At 45.3% G+C, this 23,749-nt stretch overlaps 1 protein-coding gene across 3 annotated transcripts in view; it reads right to left on the bottom strand.

Moving 5' to 3' along the window:
* Positions 1 to 296: 296 nt before the first annotated feature.
* LOC144174552 (uncharacterized) overlaps positions 297 to 23,749 on the bottom strand; it is a 39,164-nt gene continuing 15,711 nt past the window's right edge. For 2 of the 3 annotated variants that reach the window (XM_077703312.1, XM_077703313.1), the window contains 11 exons: positions 21,128 to 21,259; positions 17,207 to 17,225; positions 16,795 to 16,857; positions 13,317 to 13,491; positions 13,153 to 13,232; positions 11,294 to 11,412; positions 10,444 to 10,526; positions 9,698 to 9,893; positions 8,737 to 8,790; positions 3,659 to 3,754; positions 297 to 504 (listed from right to left, as the gene is read on the bottom strand). In XM_077703312.1, coding sequence (XP_077559438.1) covers positions 422 to 504; positions 3,659 to 3,754; positions 8,737 to 8,790; positions 9,698 to 9,893; positions 10,444 to 10,526; positions 11,294 to 11,412; positions 13,153 to 13,232; positions 13,317 to 13,491; positions 16,795 to 16,857; positions 17,207 to 17,225; positions 21,128 to 21,259 — 1,100 coding nt within the window. In that variant the 3' untranslated portion in view covers positions 297 to 421. Of the gene's footprint in view, positions 505 to 3,648; positions 3,755 to 8,736; positions 8,791 to 9,697; positions 9,894 to 10,443; positions 10,527 to 11,293; positions 11,413 to 13,152; positions 13,233 to 13,316; positions 13,492 to 16,794; positions 16,858 to 17,206; positions 17,226 to 21,127; positions 21,260 to 23,749 lie in introns of all 3 variants that reach the window. The other variant, XM_077703314.1, reaches the window with a different exon arrangement.

Genomic DNA, 23,749 nt, shown 5'->3' with positions numbered 1-23,749 from the left:
GACCAGGAAATTGTGACGTGTGACTCAGAACGTGTCCTGTAGAGAGTCCATCGGAGTGCAACAATAGTGAATGACAGCTCATAGAAATGAGTCCCTACTGCTCCCTGCGCATTGCGACTCGCATTGAACATCATCTCGCAGCTGCCTCACATTTTGCGGCTTCGCTTGGGAGCAGTTTCGGTGAAAAACCGCCTTTTGGAGCAGGATGGCACAAAAAAATCGAATTGCCGCACCGTGGCGCGAGTGGCACAGGTCTTCCAGCCCTGTAAGTGCCACCATGCAGTTGGAAACCAAGGTAAACCTTTTATACAAAACGTTTATTCAATATGAACACTTTTAGAGCAAACTGGAAGTGAAGGCACATTAGCCATTGTCATAAAAAACAACCAAAACACATTACAAACTCCGCATTTTGGCAACACTATTTCTTGCCCCTTTTATTTCCTGGCGGCGGCTTTTGAAGCGGGAACGCTTGACTTGTTGATGTTCCAAAGGAGTCCGATCCTGGGAGAAAAAGCACGCAGTGGCAATGTTAACAGGATTTGCCCTGGTTCACACAAGGCAGAAATTATAAAAGGTGATTGCATTCTTTTTTTATAATTGAGTGCGCCCACCTTTGTTATTCCTTTTATATCGTGCATATTTCCACACCCGCTCGTTGAAAGCCTTCTCTGGTGCCTTCTAGCTTGATTTTTATGCTTGCTATACCCACATTTAGAAAACACCTTTCACTTCAGGTGCCACAATGCTGCTGTGTGCTAAGCACACTAACACAACATATTTTCCAGTCTATTCGTGCAGTACAAGAGGCATCGCCATAAATATTTAAAAATATTGCACACCATAAATTGCAACAGTAAATGATTCAGTGGCAGCCCTTGTATAAATGTAAGTTCTCTTATGCAGCAAAGGCTCAACCCAAAGAACCCTTTTGAAAATACGGTCGAATACGGATATATCGAATTATGTATTGCCTATATCGAACAGTCTTGACACCCCCTAGGAAATCCTGTGCGAAAGTATAGCGCTGCTGTATGCGTGTATCAAACTACCGATCACGGGCACATCCGATATATCGGACGCTGTGCCGGAAGTGCCCCTGCAAGTGTGCTTCTCCTGATGGGCTGGTTGTGATGATGATGATGACTTATCGCGGGAACTGCCGTGCCGGAAGTGCCCCTGCACGTGTGCTTCTCCTGATGGGCTGGTTGTGATGATGATGATGACTTATCGCGGGAACTGCCGGAAACGATCGGCAAGGAAGAGGTGCCATTGCGTCGCTTCCATGGCCTTCAACACTTGCTAACATGCTAGCATGGGAGGCAGCCGCATGGCAGCGAGAACACGGGGTGGTTGGGTGCAGAATGCAATAAAGGAGGAGGGGAAACTGAACGGACGCACTCGGTCTCGGGCATTTCTAACAGCGAAGCTGTTTAGCAAATCGTAATTTTTCGTGTCCGCAGTTGAAATGGCTAGCGCTCGTGTGTGCGTGCCTCGCGATGACCAGCACCTTGGTCCCCTGTGCACGTTTGTCTAGCTAAGCATACCCACTTAGTGGCCAAGACTGCGGTGTCTGCCGGGCACTTTAAAAAATCCAAGAGAATGCCGAGCGCTCGTGTGTGCGTCTCGCCACGACCCCCCAGCGCTTCCGGTGCACGCTAGTCAAGACAAGCATACCCACTTAAAAATTTTTTTTTTTAAAAAAAGGACTCCAACGTTCGCCGTAAATGTGGAAACAATTTCTCGGAATGAAAGACTCCAGCATTCACCATAATTGTGGCAACACTTGCTCGAAACGACAAAGACATGTCATAGCTTACGCTCCTCCAAGGTGATGTGCAATGATTATTTCTCCGAAAAAATGCAAGAAGCTCACACTTACAGCAACAATGACGAAGTAAAGGTCGTTGCGGAAGCGAAGAAGAAGCAAATTGCAATCGTGGACTTAAACCTTCGTGATGGTCGTGAAGGTTGCGTACAGCTTCGCTACCTTCAAGTCTTGCGTGTTAGTGCGAGTTTCCTTCATTTTCTTCTTTGTGCTTGAGTGGATTTCAGTGGTGGATCGCACAGGGGGACCTATGTGGCGGGGTGAGTGTTTGTATTGTTCACAACACACGTTTCGGAACCACGGTCACGGAAAAACGGAAGAATTTGGGTTTAGCGACGAAAGCAGACATTATTTAAAGGGTGCAGGCCGGTGAAACGATGTCGGCTGCATTTGTAGCATCATTTTGGCATTTTGGAGTGCGATACTATGCATCAAACCTGACGTAAAGGCGAAGGCAGAGCGGTCACGGCCCATCCGTTTCGGTGCGTGTTGTGTGCAAAGTAGCTTTGTTGCGCGGCTACAGACGAGAGGTGTTCCGATACCGACAAAGATGGTGCTGAGAGCCTCGAGAGTGAATTTAGAGAGCTGTCAGCATTCCCATGCGCCATTCTGAATGACACAACGGCACACGAGTTTGCAAGTGCTGACAGCGACGTGCAAGCTGTTGTGGACATCACTGATGCCGGAAAAGCGAACACCACTGGCGGCCCTGACAACGCTCTCTTAATCGCCTACTGCTGCTGAGTTGTGTCAGTGTTCAGATTTGCTACTGTGGTGACACAGTGTACAACGATGGATTTTCTTATTTGGACTGAGTTATTAAGCTCAAAGACAGCCTTGTGAACGTTATGACGCACAAGAAGAAACAACCAAATCTCACAGACTTTTTTCATGTTAAATTAAGTGTGGTGATCGTTGCGGTGTGGTTCGAATTTTCTGTTCTGTCAGGAACAAATCGTACGCTACCGCTTGTTGCAACAGTGAAAATCTACCAGTGATGTGCAGAGTTTTCAGACAAGCTCCAGATAGGAATTTCTTTTGTTTTTTTTAATTATCACTATACTGAACTATTTTGTGATCCCCTTCAAGTTCGATATATCCGTGTTCGACTGTGGCTGCAGTGCAATTCTCGTTGAAATTTTGTCATTAATCACATTTGTGATTAATGTTTGTTTCTAAGCTGATGCACAATGTGAGTGAGATCATTTTACATTATGGACCTAAAGACATAAAAATTGTTACAGTTGAACTAAGGACACCATACACTTTTTTTAGACCTGCCAATTGGCTGAAGCCCACAACAACAAAAAAATGTGCCGTCTCATTAGCATTGCTGCAACGGAGCGAAAAATGTTACAGCTCTAAAGAAATGCACAGAGAAGGTTGCCAAGACCCCCAAAAAATGTATTCCAAGAAACCTTCCACGGACATTATTGCACTTCAGCACAGGTGGAGCTTGGCTGTGCGCAGCAAGGTAGAGGTAAGTGAATTTGTAGCAAAATGGCCCAACTGGCGCAACCGGATCACCCCCAGAATCTTCTCTTACACTGAAGCAACATGACACCAGTAACCTGCTCTCCAGCCATATAAGCGCATAAAGCACTACAAAAACACACTGAGGCCGGAGCCAAAGCTAGCCTCAAGCCTTCAGTCAAGTGGACTAAAGACTCAAACAATGGCGGCACTGCAGACGGAGAGCGAAGTGCTGCCAAGCTCAAGCAAGAGGTCAGCTCATGCACGGTGGTTCTGGCACAAGCCACCTGACACGCCGGGCAAAGCAAGAAGCGGAGAGCTGCCCAACGGATCAAAGCAACTCTTACCGCTATTTACCTAAAGGTTTGAATGGGGTGGTCGCTCCAAACATCAGCGACCCGCCGCTGCCCAGGGTGTTCGTACTGCTGCCAAACATCATGGAGCTGCCCAAACCTGCACACAGAACGGTGGCAGGTTAAGAGCATGGGGAGAGACCAGTGCGCTCTCCTAGTTATACCTTCCACAAAGTAGGCAATCAGAAGTGCGACCACACCTAGGTGCATCAAACTCTGGAAACACTGCAATCCCATGACACACCTGTGGCTTTCATGTAAAAAATTATAGGGAAATACACGTTCCACATGGACTGTAATGCCAGTACACACAGAAGCATAAAATGCAGAAGTTGCTTCTATGCAGACTCGTGTTTGAGCACAACAAAAACAATGATAAAAATTGTATACAAATAAACTTGCTTACAGTTAGCACCCGTCCCATCTCCTCTTGCTTTTGACTTGTAACGAACGGAGCTAAAAGTGAAGCACGATTACAAGCACGAAAATTACCAGTGCCTTGGCATTTAGGTTCCTCAATGCAATGAACTTCAAACCAAGGAACAAAGCAGAGTGCAAATAGTGGTGATTTTTGTAACATGCAACAATGAATCTTTGACAATGCCAATAATCAGGCTGTCTGATCATTTACTCATCAGCATATAGGACGTAAACAAAGATTCAGCAGGACGGTGAGTTCGTTTTTATCCATCTCCAGTTCAACAGCACAAATTGAACGAGAACAAAGCAAAGAAGACGACACGGGCGGTGACTCTTAACTAAACTTTAGTTTGAAAGACAGAACTTGTATATATATACTCAGTGCATATACATATAGCATATATATTTTGTACAGGACATCCCATTCCTGCTGGCTAGCTAAGTTGTGCTACCTCCCAGGGTTTTGTATCTGTACGTATACCCAGTGATTTCATTTGATCTATTCACGTAAGTTACGCACTAAGTGTATATGTAAAGTCTCTCTTTGAAAATAAAATTTTGTTGAGAGTGAGGGCCCGTGTCGCTGTTTTTTATTTGCCCTCACCCAACATGCGCTGGTGATCCAAAACAGTAACCAAAGATGGAGAGGAGGGATCAGACACAATTGCTTCAGTGGCCTCACCAGTTAATCCCATTCCCTATCTGTTTCCACACTGTGCAAAAGAACAGAAAGTGTGAACACTTGTTTACTTCTCTTCCAAGCCCCTAAGATAAGTGGATCGAAGACACCCTTTCCGCTTGGTAGCACTGATACAGCGGTCAATGATAGCACTCGCTGTTATGATTACAGGGTGCCTACCAAGTTGACATTTTCAAATTCCCCGAGTTTTCCAGGTTTTCCCCGAGTTCTTTTGCTAAATTATCTGAGTGACATGGAAATTTGTTTTAGGTCAAGATGGGCTCACACCATGTTGCCAAAAGCTTTCACTCTCTAAAAAGCATGTTATATATATATAAAAAAAAATGACATAACATAGCTTGAATGGTAACAAGCAACTATTATTTTCTTAAAAGAAAACAGAACGAAGTGGTTAGCAAAATTCATGGAGAATGAAATATCGAAAAAAAAAAAAATGGTAAGACCGTGCTGTCATGCTGTCAGCTCAAGCACAGTGCCTCAGTGCTGTACTTCACTGCTTCAAAGAGTTTATTCTGGTTTGGATGAGAGACCTGCATCTCGGCCTCGGCGAACCCTGTTTTTTGAGCTCAACTTTTTTCGAAGCAGCGGCAGTGGCACATTCCCTTTCCTGTAAATTCTTTTCTCCCCCCAGCTCTTCCTTCCACCGACCGTTTGCCCCCCACACCATTTGAAGCATCTTCTTGGTCAGCTGCACACTGGCAACTAGGGAGTGCAAATACCAAATAGCAGCTCCCAAATCGAATATTGAATGGAATTAGGAAAAAAAAGCCAAATATCGCATAGAATATCGAATATTTTTTTACAGACCTTGATTTTCCACGTTTTTGTGCAAAAATAGAAGCTACTTCGCATGTTCAGGAGTTGCGACTATCTCTTTACTACTCAAAGAACAATCTTTTAAACTCTCCTTCGCAGCCGTGCAGTCGCCCAACCGCTATGAGGCTCCAGGAATCCAGAGCAAACACAATACACATTTGAAGAGCGACTGACACTAGAGTTGCTTTACTGCAATCATAGCCAATGACTACACAGCACCTCTGAACTCCTAAGCGAGCCCTTTGTAGGCATGAATAATGATGCGAAAACACGGCACAACCACCATCTTGGACTACGATAAGCCCCTTCTTCGGAAGCACAAGACGAGCGTGGAGCATGAATGATACGAGGCGGAAGAAAGGCTCGCACTACAATCAGCGTGCTTGAGCCTGCACTACTCTGTGTAAGGGCGGTTCACTACTGCGGTAACACGATCAGAGAACACCATGAGGCAGAATATGCGGCAAAGAGATGGCTTGCACTGACTGCTCATTGGTTCAACGTTGGAGTAGTAAAACAATTGTCCCCTGGGGGGGGGAGAGAGAGGGCTACATCAATTGCATTTAAAAGCACAAAACCTCGTTCGTATTTAAATTAACGGAGATGCTTTCAAAACACAACAAAAGCGGCGGCGATTGCTTTCGGAAGCTTCACTTCCCTAGCACGTAAACATTTGGTCGCAGAATTTAAAATAGCAACCAGAGCATAGAGAAAAGCTCTTACCTACGCAACTGCAAATTACTGCGTGCTGTGTGATAAAATTCAAGGCCTCTACAAGGCGTGCTCATTGAAAGCGCGATTTGGATGAAGCTTGCCGAGTACACGGAAATAGAGCACACGGTGTAGCAGCCAGCGTGTTAAGTGTGCACCCACATCTCTCACTTTCGCAGAGCCGGGCCCATTCAGAAAATCTACTTGACTATTCGAAAAATCGAATAGTAGATATTCCATTCAAAAACTGAATTATTCACAGGGGCACTATTCTTTCGTATTCAAACATTTGTGCATTCACACACACCTATTGGCAACTCCTCCAGCCGTAGACATGGCATCAAAGATGATTGTTCCTTCTGAGTTTCGACAAGCCAGTCCTTTGCAGCTAATTTGCCCTGATAGAAGCACAAATTCCCCGAGTTTTCCAGACTATTCAAAATCCTTGAGAATTCCCAGTTTTCCCAGTTGGTAGACACCCTGTGATTAGGACACACTGAGCTGTAATCTGCTGTGAAAGGGAGTTGTTGAGCAGTGTCGCACTTGAATATGAGAGACATTAGCCCACTTGTGCTAGCTACGCCCCAATGATAAACTAGAAATGTCCACGTCAGGCCATGCATCTTTGCACTGCTTTTTTTTTTTTCATTGTTCATAAATAATAATTGTAAAAGATGATTTCGGACTCAAGAAGGGCCACGGGAGCTTCATTGGCAAGTAAACGTTAGTGTACACATGCACCATGGTGTGGGGCAGTTTACTGGCATTTCCTTGAAAATATCACTGTGGCAAAGTTCTTAGTTCCCCCTGCTAAATATCCTGTTCCACTGTTAAATATCCTACTCTTTTTAAGCCTACAGTGCCTATTATTAGTTGCTGGATTAGCAGTGTTATACGCTTGCTTTACATATTATTGTTCCATCATGAACAATAGTATGTAAAGGATTTTATCTTTGAAATCTTGACTCAAGGCATGGATTTACATTCCCATTATGTATACATATATATTTTTTAAGCCTGAAAAAAAGAAGCATCTATGCAGATATTCAATGTAAGTAATAATAAAAGAAACAATACCAGGTAGTTCCTGTCAAGAGTATCTGTATGCAGTCAAGCCCACTTATAAGGATACCGTTTATAATAATATATCGGATATAACGATGAAATATGCACTGTCCACTTCTGTATGCTTTCTGTGGTAAAATAAACTGCTTATTGGAATACTCCAGTGCTGAAATTATAACCGATTGAATCTGGTCACAGCGTACACCGACAATGTAAACTGCCAATGGCATGTGCCACGAGCCATGATGTGCCTCGTCCCTTCCATGCCCCCCCCCCCCTCCCCCCCTTCCCCCCCTTCCCCCCCTTTCTTCACAGGAAAACGAGTTGACTGCACCGCTTACAACGAAGAGCGGAGGAGGACGAGAGCAGTTTTCCTTCCGTACCCCCCCTCCCGGTGCCGCTGTTTTGGCATCGTCCCCAATCCTGCTTGCTCGCGTGTTCGGTTGTTGCGTCCCGTGCGTGTCACTTTGAATTCGACTGGGTGTCTCCTCAACTGCCTTCATCTTTCCACAGATTGGACATCACGGCCGATGTTTTGGAAATGTCCGAGTGCCTCACTGAAGTGGCAATGGTTCCGCGGATACCTGCTGTGGACAATGGTGACAGTGAAGGCTCTGACAACGTGGTTGCGCAGCCTGCTCAGGTAGTGTCTTCGGATGAGGCCCAACACGATACAGTCCCTCAGAAACTTCGTTTCTGCTAAGGGCCTTTTTCTCAGCTAGGTGAAGCACCTATAGGTACTCCTGAAAAAGATGTGCGCCAGCTTTGCATGCAGAAAGCAAAACTGACTGACTATGGCTTCTTTTCTGCAAATAAGTAGTAGTGCAACCTTGCTTGCGTGCGAATAGAATTGTGTAAGCTCTGTTTCGTCTTTTTTTTTTTCACACCCCGCTTATAACAATTATCAGTTATAAATGATGGGATTTCCTTGGCACTTGGATGTTGTTGTAAGTGGAATCAACTGTATGCATTAAGCCGGTGAACTCACAAGGGTAATCAAGGTGCTCAGTTTGAAATGAAGCACCCAAATCAATTCTTTGGCCCGTGCTTTTGTATTTGGTCCTTCTGTCGAGTTTCTTTCCTTCCTCTGCATCATGGGAGTTCTGTTCTGTTCTGGTCCACCTGCTGTCCATCTCCTCTGAATCAAGTGTGCACAACTGGGACAAACTCAATTCTCCCCTACAATGCACTTACACTTGTGTCAAATGATTAAATCACTTCAATGAACACAGCATAGTCAACCATAGGAACCAGTAACAATGGCCCGTATGAAGTGAACCATCTCTACATAGCAGGCTTCAAAACAGCAAGAAATGTGCACTGCTAACGGGCACTGCCATAAGCATTGCAAGGTCCGCAAACCAACTTGCCTCCTGTTGTTCCCAGCGATGGCTGATTGCTGAAAGCACCAAAGGGAGCAGTTCCTGCACGATAACAAGAAGGTGCGAATTTTGTGACGCCAAGTTTCCATAATGCCGCCCATATGCTTAGCAGTGGATGACAGAACACCACTTTGAGAACGGTCCAGCTACATAAACGCAATGTTCTCCCGGCCAACATGCTACTCTGAAGAAAATGAGTGGTATTACTCCAGCTTGCTTAGTGCTGATACATCCTGTCTCTGCATGCGTATGAGCACACATGCATGTATTAAAAGTGCAAGCTTCTCCTTGGGTAGCAGGGCATTTAAACATGGCGCATGCAGATGTGGAGAAATTTGGAGTGAAGGGGTCATCTATCAGTGTTGGATATGTGGTGCACCAAGCCAGGTGTTGTGGATGGCCTCAAGTATATGCGCCACACTAAAAGCACAGGGGCGAATGCACTGCTGGTGCTGCACATTGTATGTGCTAATCACGCACGCTGTTACGCTGGTGTCCCAGCACACAGAGCACGTACACTTGAACTCTGCCCCTGTCGGCAATGTGTTCTCCGTGCACATTAGACAGCATTTAAGTGGTCCACGTGATGCTCTACATTTAGCGTAGTCAGTTTAAAAACAAGACCAAGAAGTTGGCTCATACATGGCTCTGGTCAGTACGATGCTGGTGACCACCTCTGCGCATGTGTACAACGAATGCATCCACTTTTCCTGTGCGTCTATGGTCGTCATGGGAGACTTCAGGGTGAATGTTAGACACGACGCCAGGAGGTGGCTGCCACAACTCACACTCGAGACATCTGACACTGTGCGACTCGGTGACGTAGGAACCGTTGCAACACAACTTCGTACCGTAACTTACTCAGCATTCCCGAATGAGCGCACTCAAATGGCTTGAAGATGTGAGGATCAGTAACATCCCGTTCAAGCATGCTGCTCCGCTTGCTTACCTCCCATAGTTGGTTGGCCAGCACGAGCCATAGCCGATGCCATGGCTTGCGCAGCGTCGCTCTTAGTGCTGGAGAACGGTGTTGGGCCGAGGGTGACGGCTGTGCTGCTAGACCAGGAACGGTCGTCCACTTTCTTGCTGCCCAGGTCGCCAGCGAGGCCAGAGCCCTGCTGCAAGCTCAGCTCATTTTTCCGCCGCTGGTTAAAAGACAAGCGCACAGACCCGCTTTATGCACTGCTCCAACAGCACATAGGACTGCAACGTTGTGACATTACAGGGCTTCACAAACAGACTGCAGGTGATCGGCCTGAGTGGAGAATGCGAGCACAGAAGTTGCAGACCTTTTACTCCAAACTTTACAACCACTGCCAACAGATGGCGGTATGAGAGCGGCCAGTAGCCCAAAATGTGCTGGCACAAACAAACAGGTACAGAAGAAAACGCTCAAAATATTCACAACTGTGAGTGTTATTGATTCACCTCTTGAATCTGAAACCGGGAAGATGCTGAGCATGACCTGCACATGCAATCTGTAGAACAGCCTGTGAAATGTAATTCGTAGTTCAGTGTGAACCAGCGATTCGGTCTATCATGTAGATGCAGCCAAACTGATTTATAGCAAAATCTGATTGTCACATCCTACAGTTGGTTTAGTAACCTCACCGCACACTATCAAGAACAACAGTATGGGCAACAGTAACCGTAGGAGGAACAAAAAAAATGCGTAAAGAGACAAACAAAACTCACTTGTATGGCGTCATGTATGGTTTGTAACTGCGCAGCCAAGGACACAAATGATGTGTGCAGCTTCTTCACTGTTGCAGTCAGCTCTGAAAAGCAAAGGTAGGCCCCCTCTCATTGATCAGCGACACTGTAATAATACCACAAGACTACACACGTTCAGACAGCTGCGCAAAGGCCATTGATAGTAAACCAAACAAAAAATTCTCTCTGTAGTCAAGCTGGCAATGTTCCTAGGATTAATGTTCTTTTCACCAATGAACTCTTTCTGCCATTTAACCAGGCAAAATAATGCACAGGCATTTGCACCATGGTGTGCATACGTAGGCGAGAATGCCACAAAAGGCCACCACGCACTTGATAAATGTTTCAATGAACACATACTACCAGTGATAATGGATATGATATGGGGCTGAGGGCTGAGGTGCTGGTATTGGTCAAAATTTGAAAAACTGTATGATTCAAGACATCAGCAACGCATGTTAACTTAATCTTTGCGTAACCCAATTTACAAATCCTAAATTTTCTTTCTTTCCTGTTTATGTATAAGACTGCATGCATGTGGCAGCCAGGGGTACCTTAGAACAGAAAGAAAGAAAGAACACAAACATGCACATACACACATAGTATTACAGTACTTTTAAGCAATGCAGTTTAAGCCCATACGAATATGCTCTGCTGATGACTAATGAAATGCCTGCCAAGTACACATTGAAAAAGCATGCTTCCATTTGCAATTGAATTGATGCATTTCTATTTCCCAGCCTTCTCAAGGTAACGCAGCAAATGCAAGCAGCAGTGCACAAGAGTTCACATCACTGCGTGGCACACACAGGTGTGAACGAGCACTGCATACCTGCTGGTGTGAAAATGAATGTACTGGAGAGGGAGGCAAAGTGCTGCTCCAGCTCTTCAATTTGCTCCTTGTACAGTTTCATCTGCTGGTTGAACTTCTCAACCAGCTTCTGGAAATACCTGCAACCACCACAGAGCGGTACCATGAGACAAACCCGGGCCCACAAAATGCTGAATGGGTGCACACGCATGTTTCCTATGTGAACAGCCTTACATCTAACGGCTATGCAAAGCCTGTTTCCTAAGTGGCTTACTGCAAACACGAGCACAGAGACTTGAACCCATAAAGAACTGGCGAGATGTTCCCTCGGAATATCACAATATAGGACTCTATCAATGATCTCCCAGTGCATGCAATTCCATCGCTGATATGCTCACAATATGGAACACTCCCAATAGAAATGCACCATGGAGACGCACTGTTTACCCCCTAGGTTAGTGCACTCCTCGATAATAATCTAATTTTGCAAAAATAATTTGGAATTTTGTAAAATCTGGGTCGGATACATTTTCCAGTTGGCGTATTCATGGGAGGTTGTGGCCATTACTGCATCAGGGTGGCCAATCCTGCTCTGGTGAGGGAGTGCGTTACCGGCAACATTAAGGGACAAGAAGAGAACGGAGCGGGTCAGGGGACAAACGCGTGTTAGTTAAGGTCATATTAGTAGAAATCAAGAAGAAATGGGCGTAAGCAGGGCATGTAATGCGAAGGCAAGATAACTGTTGGTCATTGATGGTAAAAGAGTGAATTCCTAGAGAAGGCAAGCGTGGCAGAAGGTTAGATGGGCAGATTACAAGAATTTGGGGGGATAAATTGGTCGCAGTTAGCGCAGGAATGGGATAATTGGAGGTCTACGGGAGAGGCCTTTGCGCTGCAGTGGGCGTAGATAGGCTGGTGAGGATGACATTTTGCAGCCAACATGCGAGTGACCGAGACGCGCATCCAGCACGACCCCTTTGTTGGGAAGAGGGTGCGGAATAGTGGCACAGCCACATTGGAGCATGGTGAAGAGGAAAGAGGGAATGAAATGTGCCCTGGAAACTTGCTGGTGCTTGTCAAGGGCCACTGGCCTGATCCTCAACCAGGGAGTCTTCGCATGTAATAATGCCAGCACATACTCGGCTGACTTCAGTCATGCTGGGCCCACTGCAACTGTACCCTGTTGGACAGCTTGGGTTCCCCCTTTCCCAGTATACAAGGCGGTGAAAAGAAGGTTGCTGTGGCAGTGGCCATAACGGCACCCCCTCACTGGCAGAAAACAAACTGAGACAGATCTGGTAATGCTGTGCCCAGCACTTCATTCCAGAAGACAGACCGCAAACGAGAAAAAGAAAAAGCGGCCTTGCTACCGAGTGTAATGCTTATTTAGGCTGCATCCCCATCTGAGTCGCATCATTTTAGTTTCACCAACTAAATCATTGTAGCATCATGCTTCCATTTATGAATTTCTCTTACTGTTTTCTTTTCCTGATATTTTTTTTTCTGGGGGGGGGAGGCATCACCTCCAACTTTTTACCATAGCACCACACTCTAAAGTTTCGTTGAAGTGCAACTACAGTGCTTTTCCCAAGATCTGCAAGCTACAACCACTTCAGCTTTCAACTGGTGTTTCACTGCAGTTTGGTGCTTCACTGCAACGAAGCCACCCCTGGTTACAACCCTCACCCCACATCAAAACCTTCAGTGAACCCTCCTCCCAGAGAAAAGTGGACAGAGTTCTCCAAGATGAGATGCTCCTAGCAGAGGAGCCGTAAACCGAGCGAGAGCACAACTGGTGCCGCTGCACACCCGTGTCCTCCCCATTGCCACAACCCATCCACCATGTCACCATGCTTGAACCGAGTGACTCTGGGACTCACACAGTAGGTGCTGTGTTCTCGTACTGCAGCGACATTGGAGTCTCCTTGGTGTGGTGGGCTATCTCGGCATTTTTCAGGTCCTGAAGAACAACAGCGCGGGTATTAGGCGAAACAACGTCACGCATGCGTAAAAGCAGACTCCCCGAACTGCCCAAGGCGCTCACTTCGGAGGTCTCCCTCTTGAGACGCTCCACAGCGACGGCGTTCCGCTGGATGCCGTTCTCCACAGTGGAGAGCAGCTGCTGCAGGGCCGCTGTCTCCTCCTGCACCTTGGCTATGGTCTGCGAGGGCACCCGGAAGATCTCCTCCCGCACCTCCTTCTGGGTCGTCACATACTTCCTGCAAAGTGGGCCCCACACAAGTGAGTCGTCGTGGCATGTGCCTGGCTAGCATTTACACCACACTGGTTTAGCGCACCCAAGAACAGGCTTTTTGGGCGTCTTTGAGAAACCGTACGAAGCTCAAACATTTCCTACTACGGTTGTCAGTCATCCGGACTACTGACACGAATGTGCCAGAGTTGTTTGAGCATAACATCGGCAAAAGTGTACGAGCCTAACAGCAGGCGTAATGGAGAAAGGCAAATACCAAAATTGCAAAACGTACAGGGGCAGCTGTTTCAAGTATACAAGTGACAGCATTTACCATTTAAAGAGCCATTAAACGGGCACTAAAAGCTGAATAATTTTGTGCTTTTGCTGAGATCACATCTTTCGTAGTTTTTCCAATCTTTGTTCCATGAAGTAGGTATGACACCTTGTTTGATAGAGAATATAAAGTGGACACTTCTCTCTTCCATTTTCCTTGCGGGAATTTGCCTCTCACTGCAGCTCAGCATTGCCAAAGTTAACCACACTCGTTTGTTTCATTCGCAAAGTCTCTGTTAACACAAGAGAAACTCATCTATCATAACACTGAAAGAGGGCCTGTACTAGTATAACAATAACTTTTTGTGATGCTAAAGCAGGTCACGCCCTACCTAACTGCTACCATTGAGTGCTGTTATCTAGGAGGTGTAGAAAATGCCTGCACCGAACTGTGCTAATTGTCCATGACTTCTGCAACTCCCTGTTGCATATAAACATATACAAATGTATGCATTGGCAGTAAGTCGGGTTGATAGCTCTCCCATTCACCTGCATAATTGCTTTTAGCACACATGTCTTATAACATGTTTTATATTATTTACAAGCCAAGTATGTCTTTTAAACGGAAGCTTTCTTAGTGCAACCGATGGCGTTCTGTCAAAAAGCTAATGCATTTCCTTATAGACTGGTTGGGCGACCGAAAAGCTCTGATGAGACCTCTGGACACAAAGCACGTGCGTGAAACGGGGCTTCCTCTGTGCCAAAACGGTTAGTTGACAATTGCGAAAAAACAACGGTTCCAGACAAGACAGTACATGCATCGATCATGAAGAACAGGTACAATAGTATACCTTTACCTCACAAACAACGTATCTGCATACATCTAGATCGTTCGCAGATGCGTTTACTTGGTGTGCGAAAAATCGCTGCATGGGTTCACTCTCCGTTTGCGATTTGGGTATTTGAAGGCTTGGCGATCGATTGGACGCCGCACTTTCTGTGAAGGTAGGACACACTTTTGGTGAAGTTTCTGATGCACTTCTGATGCAGTTTTCATGTTAGAAATCTTTTGCGCTTCTCTCAACTTGCGTTAGGAAAGGATGGTAAAGTTTTTTGACAACATATGCTGACCAAAAGTTCCCACACACATCCACCTCACATACTTGCATGTCCGTACCTTAATGTTTCCCATCTTTTTTTTTTCTTAATTAAAAAAAGCCTGAACACACTCTGCCAAATCCGTTTCCCTATTCGTATCTTGTGGCGCCACAAATCTAAGTGCGAAGAAAGTTATGGAATGGCGATGGCCGTTTTCCCACTTTTCGCACTCTCTCCATCAATCAACAACTATTGATGATACAACAAATGGTATTATTCGTATTGAAAGCACTGTGCTCCGTCGACGTAGGCCAACTTACTTTTATGCATTAGTGTTCCTTAAAACACTTGTAGTCTGTCACATTCTATGCTCTAAAATTTAAAATATAATGTGGTAGTGCCACAAAATACCTGGTTAAGAAATAAACCATGGGGAAAACTCACAAAAAAAGCAGAACTTGTATTGCAAGGGTAAGTATAAATAAGGTTTCAGATGACCATTGAAAAAGGTTGCAATGCCCGAAAAATGTTTCTAGTAGAAAGTACTGTGAAAGTACTGTGACAGACAAAACAGCAATTTGTAGCAGTCTCCCATTTTCGTCACAGATGTCTATAACACATAACACACAAAAAATTTACACATTCCTTACTACTCTATCTGTGGTGGTGTGCAGAGGGCTCTTTGGCGAGACATTTTTATAACCCCTTGTTACTACCGTATAAACCGGATTATAGGTCGAGTGGGAATATAGGTCGACCCCCTACCCTGAGGTGGGAAAAGTTGACAAAAAAAAATAATTCGGCACAGAAGCGCACTCACAATGTCTATATTTATTTTCGACGCCCGTCTGTCACTGCCACTCACTATGCCTATGCCTGCCGAAGTCACTCGTCCGAGCTCTCAAAGTCGTCCAAGAATGACTGCTTCGCAGTCATCTTCCATGCCATCAGGCGCGTTGCTGATGAAGCACTTCCTGAACGCTCGTGTAACCATGTCGTCGGGCAGCGACTGCCAAGAGGAGGACACCCAGCTTGACACGGTCGCAACCGGCCCGTATAGGTCTTTTTGTTGTCGCCGGCTATCCACTCATTGTACAGTTCGCGGAGCCGGTCCGCGCATGGCCTCCGGAGCGATCGTGAGCGAAGTTCCCGGACGAAGTCCGCCACTTTGTTCTCCAACTCGGGGTGGACCGCTTGACGTCCACGGAACGATCAGTTTCGGGGGTTGCACGCGCACAGCTTGGCTTTTTGGCTCCGCCAGTACCGCACACTTTTCTTCGAAACGCCTAACTGGCGTTGCGCCGCCATATTCCCATTCTGCTCGGTGACTTAATCGCCGTAAGCTTAAACGCCGCGGTGAACTGGCGTCAACTGCCGCCACTCATCTCGGAACAGAGACGTACAGAAATGTATGCACGCACGCATAATAGACGAGTAAAAGACGAAAAACTAGAGAAAAGCGAAATCAAATAAAAGCCTGATAGTGCGAGAGAGCAGTCCGACACGAATGGCAATGGCGACGGACTGCGCTTGCACATTGTTGCCAGACAACGATTTACATTCTGCCAATGACCGCTATATAAGACGAGGGGTGACTTTTGTGCGGATTTGTTTGGAAAAAAACTCGACCTATATTCCGGTTTATACGGTATCTGTGCCATAATGTTGCCTAATACTGCTCCAAATAAAATGCAGCAATATTTTTCCTTTACGTACTCCAAGTGTACAAATGTGAAAAAGGTGAGTGCATAAAATTTAGGTGCACGGTTTATTATGTGCTCCCCCTTTTATTTTAAAATACAACTTGCCAACACACAGTACCACCTTTCTCAAATGTTTTAGCCTGATACAAGGCAATTATAAGACCCAACTACGGCAGCACCAACCATAAATATGCACAACACAGTCGGGCATAGAGTGCGGTTAGCGGTGCCCGCAAAATGCAACAGTGACTCACTTGAAGGCCTCGACAGTCTCCACGATGGCAGCCGGCAAGCTCTCTTCCTTCACCGTTTTGTCACTAACAGAAAAAAAGTGCAAGACGAGCAACATCTTCCTCATGCACATAGCATTACGACGACACAGCGAAGACATGGGTAATGTCCGGCACAAAGACATTGGACGCAGTGCATTCGCAAATCTTGCAGTTAACACATGGAGGCCACATTTATCGTACGAGATTCCACGCCTGTCAAAGAGGCTAGTATTTGCGGAAGTATGAGGCCTAATGCTCCTTGTCTGTCACTATGAACAGTACTAACAGGCCCTCGCGTGTGCACAACACAGCCACTAACGTACAATGTGAGCATAAATCATAAACACGAAAATTAAGGGCATAAATGCACACAGGCAAAGAGAACAGCACTCACGCTTTCCCAGCCACAGAGCCTAGAAGAGAGAGAGAGAGAAACAGAGGAAGAAAGTTATAAAATGTTCACTGCAAGGCCTCCTCGTGCCCGTTACAAAACAAGTTTCATGCAGCATGTGCATTCGCACTTTCCCGTGTCACACACCTATAGGAAGGAGCAAAACAAAAAGGAGTTTGTCTGAAACAATGGTTCTCCAGCAGTGCCCACAAAGAAATTTTTAAAATCTTGGAACTTCAGTCTTTGCAGTTTTGTGGGCCTCTTTCCCAGTTTGCTAATGACATAATGCTGCTACACATATTACAAAATTTTGCCAAGTTTCTTCTTCTTTTATTTTTTACCTCGGCTTTGACACCCGCTTTGACAGCAGATCGCATGGTGACATTTCGGGGGTCCACAGGGGTGTTTTGATGCACCCACAGTTGAGCGCCACTGCTCCAGTGCAAGTTGCCCGAGGACAATCTCTTGTCACTAGCTCCTCTTGGTTTGGGCAACACACCATTGGCGTCGGCAGAGGGGCGCAAAAGGGGCACTGGCACCCCTCAAGCCAGAACAGCATGTGCCCCCCCTCCTCCCCACCTCCTCAATTTTCCTCAGCCCCGCCCCACTCAGGCTTGTTTATTTTCCCGCTGACATTGGTGCTCACACACTTTCGACACTGCTGCTCAGAAACATTCAACCACGTAGTTTATTGGGAACCCAATGTCCAAAACGTGAACAAGGGACGTTTCTGTTCATCTTTCTTCAGCCACTGCACAAGTAGACACTTTCCAACAAAGTTGTGTACCAGCCACTGCCTTAACTGTGCAAACTCTGCCTCTAACACTTCACTTCACTTGGTTTCACTTTGAACGAATTTGAGGCCAACCTTGCCCATCCCAGGATTAGCTATGCCTTGCTTTTCTTTTGACAACCCCCTCGCCCAACGGCAGGTGCTGAGCCACTCAAGGGCCATGACAGATGTGTTCGAAAGGCTGGCTTGTGTGCACGTCACTCTTCCGGCACATTCTGGTCAGAAGCTGGTTGGAGCTGGAACGTACATTTACTTTTTTTCGTGCACAGCTTTGATAAAGCTGCAAGGCCATGGCTACGAGGAACGAGGGCATGGTAATTATGGAAACCCGTTCCGCCTCTGCATACACCCACCGTGTTCAGCCCAAAAGGTCACAGGAACCACCAGCACCAACAAAATAAATCGTCGGTCATTTGCAGGGTGCTCGGATGTATTCATTCCCTTATGAAACTCAGGCCCGGTGCCTCTGGGAGCGTCCTGAAGGGCATTTGCTGACTGTCGCAGTTGTAAACTCTTTTGGCCACAATTGCCACCTCTCGCTACCACTTTTCCTCCGCAAGTAGAAGGGGAACTTTGCTGCGTCGCCCAAAGTCGTAATTGCCACTTTCGTTCAAAAGGTGAATTCATGTTCCCTCTCACCCCGCCCCCCTTTTCTCTGCTGATAGGTGGCAGCGACAGGGTGACATCGGCCGCACTAACGCTCAACCGTTCAGCTGGCGTAGCATGCAAAATTTACTGCCTACTCTAGCAACATTCTCACGCAAGCTAAACGCAGCCACAATGTGTACCTCGTAGATTGAGCAGAACAAAGAAGAGGAAAGTCCGGCTAGGGCTCCTCACAACTCCTGTGCACCAAAGGGAGTTTGCACCAGTGAGCTTCGCCGAGCTGTTTCAGACAAGCGTGGTGCCACTGCAAAGCTAAAATATTACCGGAAGCTTCTTAAACAGGGGAAAAACCTGATACCGATTTGAACGTTGCGCCTTGTTTGATAAAGAAAACTTTCCGAACTGGTTAACTATCCAGAGACTCAAGGTATTTACCACAGCTGCTGCATCCACCATCGAAAGACCCTCTCAAAATTGGTTCACTTTCAAATCATCCCTTGTAGGTGAATTCCCTCAGACGCAATACTATGGCAGCTGTCTTTTGCGTTCAAAACCATTACGTACACCAACTTTTTGATTAAAACACTAATCAAAGGTGATATCATTACTAAATGTTGGCATCTGTTGCTTTTTTTGTTTAATAGCATTTGTGGACAACATCCTTGTTCTGCGACGCTCCTATGCAGTCAAACCGTTAGCCTGCGGTACACATGCTTATTGACTAAATTTTTTAGTGTGCTTGTTCTTAGCCTTTGCAAGGTAAAGCGTTCTCAGGTTCTCAACTAAGCGTTCTCAACTAAGCGTTCTCAACTAAGGGTCCTGAATTATAAAAAGTTGCAGATAGATGGCGTTGTGCTTATTTTATTGTATAACAAATGTTCAAACCCAGCCCAAATGAGTGAAAATTTCATTGAAGTGAAAGCAAGCCAGACAAATGGTTCGTTGTGGCTGGAACTTTCCCACAACGAATGAATAACCTAAAATGTTGAAGGAACGAGCAAGGCTTCAAGATGAAGCTCTGCAAATACTGCCATATTGATAACTTTCACCCTGACGCTGAACTTTCGCACCGATCGTGAATGACTATTCCACTATTGTTCCCTCTGCAAATGTAACTGAGCTTGAATCTGTGCATAATGGTAGCAGCACAGACACAGAAGACGACTTTGATTCGTCAGAGTTTCCTACGGTCAGTGAGAGTGTGTCAATTGGCCCCGGACCATCACCAGGTGTGCGCCCTTGAGTTTCTCTTTCTTCTCTTGTTGCTCTATCGCGGGCGCGCGCTATAGTAAACACATCTGGCCCTGTTCTAAAGGCCACAGCTTTAATCAGCCGGGTGTCGACTTCATTCGGGCAAGACCATTTCACGCCGACTGCACAGAGAGTCGAGTTTTCTCCACAAAGACGGCCCGGAGTTGACCTTGGCGCAGCGCTCCGGAGCAGCACGCGGCTGTTCATGTTTATATTTATATTTTTGTATGTAAATAACTTTTAGACTTACACCGCTCATATTTTCAGTATTATTCTATAAGTCTTTTATGGCAAAAGTGTATATATCAAATTGTTTTTATGTCTACCGTGTGCAAAGTAGCATTAAGGTTATCATCAATTTTTTTTCCTGTTTGTTACTTTTTGTTTTTGCAATTTTTTTTATAAAATTCCTAATATGTCTGTTTGAAATTATTACTGTTGGAAAGCCCCATTCTTCTTCTATCATATTATCATAACCTACACTTTTGTATCCATCATTCTCTGTGCAAGAAAAAAAATATTTCCTGGACTACCCAAAAACAACCGGTAGGCACTAGTGTTTATATAATTGTATATATATTGTGACGGGGATGTTCAGCTATGTACTGAGCCGACGGGTATGCGTTAGTGTCTGTGCTGGACAGAGGGACTGATGAAAGCTGAGCAGCTAGAAGAGGAAGTCGACGACGATCGCTCTCGACTTGGTTCGTGCATGAATCTGGACACTCTGCTCTTTCTTCCCCTTGTAAATACCTTTGGTTAATACAATACCTTCCCCGTAACAATATGTAAATAACTTTTGTACTTATAGAGCTCATTTTTGCAGTATTACTTTATAATGCCCATGTCCAAATTGCATATTTCATAATTTTTTTTTAATGTGCACCCTGTGCAAAGTGGCATTGATGTTCCCGTCATTTTGTTTTTCTTTTTGTTCCTTTTTTTTATTTTGTTAATTTTAAAAATAAAATTTGCATCAAATCTGTTGTTTGAAATTACTGCTGTTAGAAAGCCCTATTCTTTCTCTATCGAATCGTATCTTACACTTCCGCATCACTCATTGTCTGCGGCAAGAAAAACATATTTCCCGGAAGACCCAAAAACGACAAATTTTTCCGCGTTCCCCCAAAAGTGTTAAGAACAGAAACGAGCTTTGCCCCCCTCAAGACAAAATCCTGCCGACGACCATGCAACCCACTGCTTAGCCCTCTCCCGTCCTCACAGGCAGTTCGCGGCTGCAGCAGTCATTTTTTGGAAGAAGGTGAAAAGCTTGCCTGGCACGGATGAATTCGGCAGCAGGTCCACCCCGCCGAGGCCCACGGTAGTCGTCCTTGTTGCAGTGGACGGAACAGCTGTGGTCGGAGCTGCCTGGCTGAAGCTTAGCGAAGGGGTGGAACTCAGGCCTCCTGCAGGGAGCCCAGTGGCAACTTGGCGCTGAAGCTGCAGCTAAACTCTTTTTGCATTGTAATTGTAATATACATTGTAATAATAAACATTGTAATATACATAGATCAGTGTCCCACGTGGCGGTAAATTATTACAACGAATAAACACAAACAAAACGCAATCACTAATCGGTCTGCACATGTGTAGTATTTTTGGTTTACTTGGTCATGCAAGGGTGTCACTCAGATAAGCGTATTCTCGGTCATGCAGCACTATTGAGGGCATACTTTGCGTTTTTTGTTTGTGTTTATTCGTTGTAATATAATTTACCGCCACGTGGGAGACTGATGTATGTATATTACCAATGTTTTCTTCAAAATAAATCACCAGTGAGTGCAGCGCTGTCCTGTCTACTTCTCGTTCCTTTTTTGTGCCGTGTTTTTTCTGCGCTGGTTTGTCAATCATAAACAGAACACTGCTTCGTGAAATCAGAATAATTTTTATTTTATGCGGCAGCCAGCATAAACAGAATATGTGCAGCCCGATTTTATTTCAGATTGACTTTCTTGAACAGTCACTTGGAGGTTTCTGGCTACGCACATGGCGGAGAAATCCCCTCAAAATCTGCGACCAGTGCTCCATTTACATTTCGGGGCAAATATACATCTTCCCGTTTGCTTTCACTAGTTTCTTGTGATTCGCCTTCTTGCCTTGCTCTAACTGCTGTAAGAAAACGGTATTCGCTGATGTATTAACCTGTGAAGGGGGCCGGGAATTCATCAGGCGGTATTTCGCATTGAGCGCTGGCCTCCACTGAAACATGTACACTGCGTAAGAAATAATAAAGTGAAAAAAAAAAAAAGTTTAACGTTACAATGAAGCATGCGGTGGTGAAGGGCTATGGGTGAATATACACCACCTTGTGCCAAATTGTACACTAGGGCGGCACAAGTACGGGAGATTCCAAAATCAAGATCAATATTTTCCAATATACCCACCGACCAATTCTTTGACTTGCCTTACAACTCGGACGTTTTTGCTGGAACTGCACACTAACATATAAACATTCTTTGAGACTCAATTTCTCAGACTGCTTAATTATCTAAATAATTATCCATTTTAGTGAATCATCTAAATAATTTGGAACACTACAAATACTCAGTTCTGCATCCAAAAACTAAGACTGTGAGGTCTGGAGAAACAAGAAAATGACTTAATATCTTGAATTACATTATCAGTATGCAATTTAACCAGGACCCAATGGTGCCTTTGTTTTTGGTTAGCACCTTTCATTTTTTCTCTTTATATTGTACAGAGCAATGAGCTGTCTAATCTTTACAATAAAAAAAGAGTGGTATAAAGTCTTTACTGCCTGTATATGCTACTCTCCTACCATAAAATGCATGCAGAGACCGTACTGTGGTGATATGAACAATATTTTCGACACAGACAGTTTCATGTATTGTAAATTCTCTGCTATGGAAATAAAAAAAACTGTTAACGATGCAGTTTGCTTATGACACACAATAAAACCTTACAAATTCTTAATGAATAGTATTTGTACATTAGTTTTGCTACTTTAGTTTCATTACGCCAGTAGTTCCTGTTACAAGAGCTAGAGCACACATCTGCGGCAGGCGATGGGTAAAAGGAGCCATGAAGAGAAAATACAACTTCGTGTAATTTGAAAGAACTAGGATTCAGTATTTCACTCAGCTCCATTACAGCCCCAAATAGGGTTGCCACCTGCCCGGTTTTGGACCGACCTGACCAATTTTTTAAACAGCGGGCCGGTTGCCGGTCCATATCTAAAACCGGCCGTCATTGGCCGGTTTTTTGGCCCTTGTGCCTTGATTATGTCCGTTTTGGCGCTTTATAAGCGTCAATTCAACAACTAACATGATTAATATGTGTCAACAAGCTGCGCAACGACATGCGAGCAGAGAAAATACGCGGGCGAGTGCGCTGCCTGAGATGGAGGGGGACCTAAGGGAGGAACAAAACAATGAAATGCTACCGCCGCGGTCAGTAATTGCGGTTACTTTTCAGTGAAATCACTTTCAGTACAAACGTTATGTTGATTTCTCTCTAAGAAAACACTACAATAAATGGCACTGCGTGTCAAAAACATGGCGTCTTTTTTTCAACACAAATTAAACATTCTATATAGGGACCGGGCAGCTGGACGGGTGGCGCCACCACTCGGCGCTCCCCTCGTCAGTGGAATGAGCCGGTGCATTGGACTACACAGCCTACCATTGTTTTTGTCGTGTTTGCTTCGGTGCTTTGAATGTGTTGGTGGTGTTGTGAGCGTATATGTGCGGTGAAACAAAGTCTAGACAGATGTGTAGGGTTATTAGATGCAGTAATGACTACGTAAACTTGTCGGACGCTTCTAAAGTTGGGTATCGGCTGCAATGGCATGAGCGCATTTTGCAGCGATCTGCGCTTGGCTACACCCGTTCTGAGTACGAATAAAACTACTATTAGTAGTATTATTTTCTTCTTAA

The sequence above is a fragment of the Haemaphysalis longicornis genome, unplaced genomic scaffold, assembly GCF_048455015.1.
Source record: "Haemaphysalis longicornis isolate Haplotype H1 unplaced genomic scaffold, Haemaphysalis longicornis Haplotype H1 scaffold_3, whole genome shotgun sequence".
In the NCBI taxonomy this organism is placed as follows: Eukaryota; Metazoa; Arthropoda; class Arachnida; order Ixodida; family Ixodidae; genus Haemaphysalis; species Haemaphysalis longicornis.
Note: the sequence above shows the minus strand (reverse complement) of the source record. Positions and strands in the feature narration are given on the sequence as shown.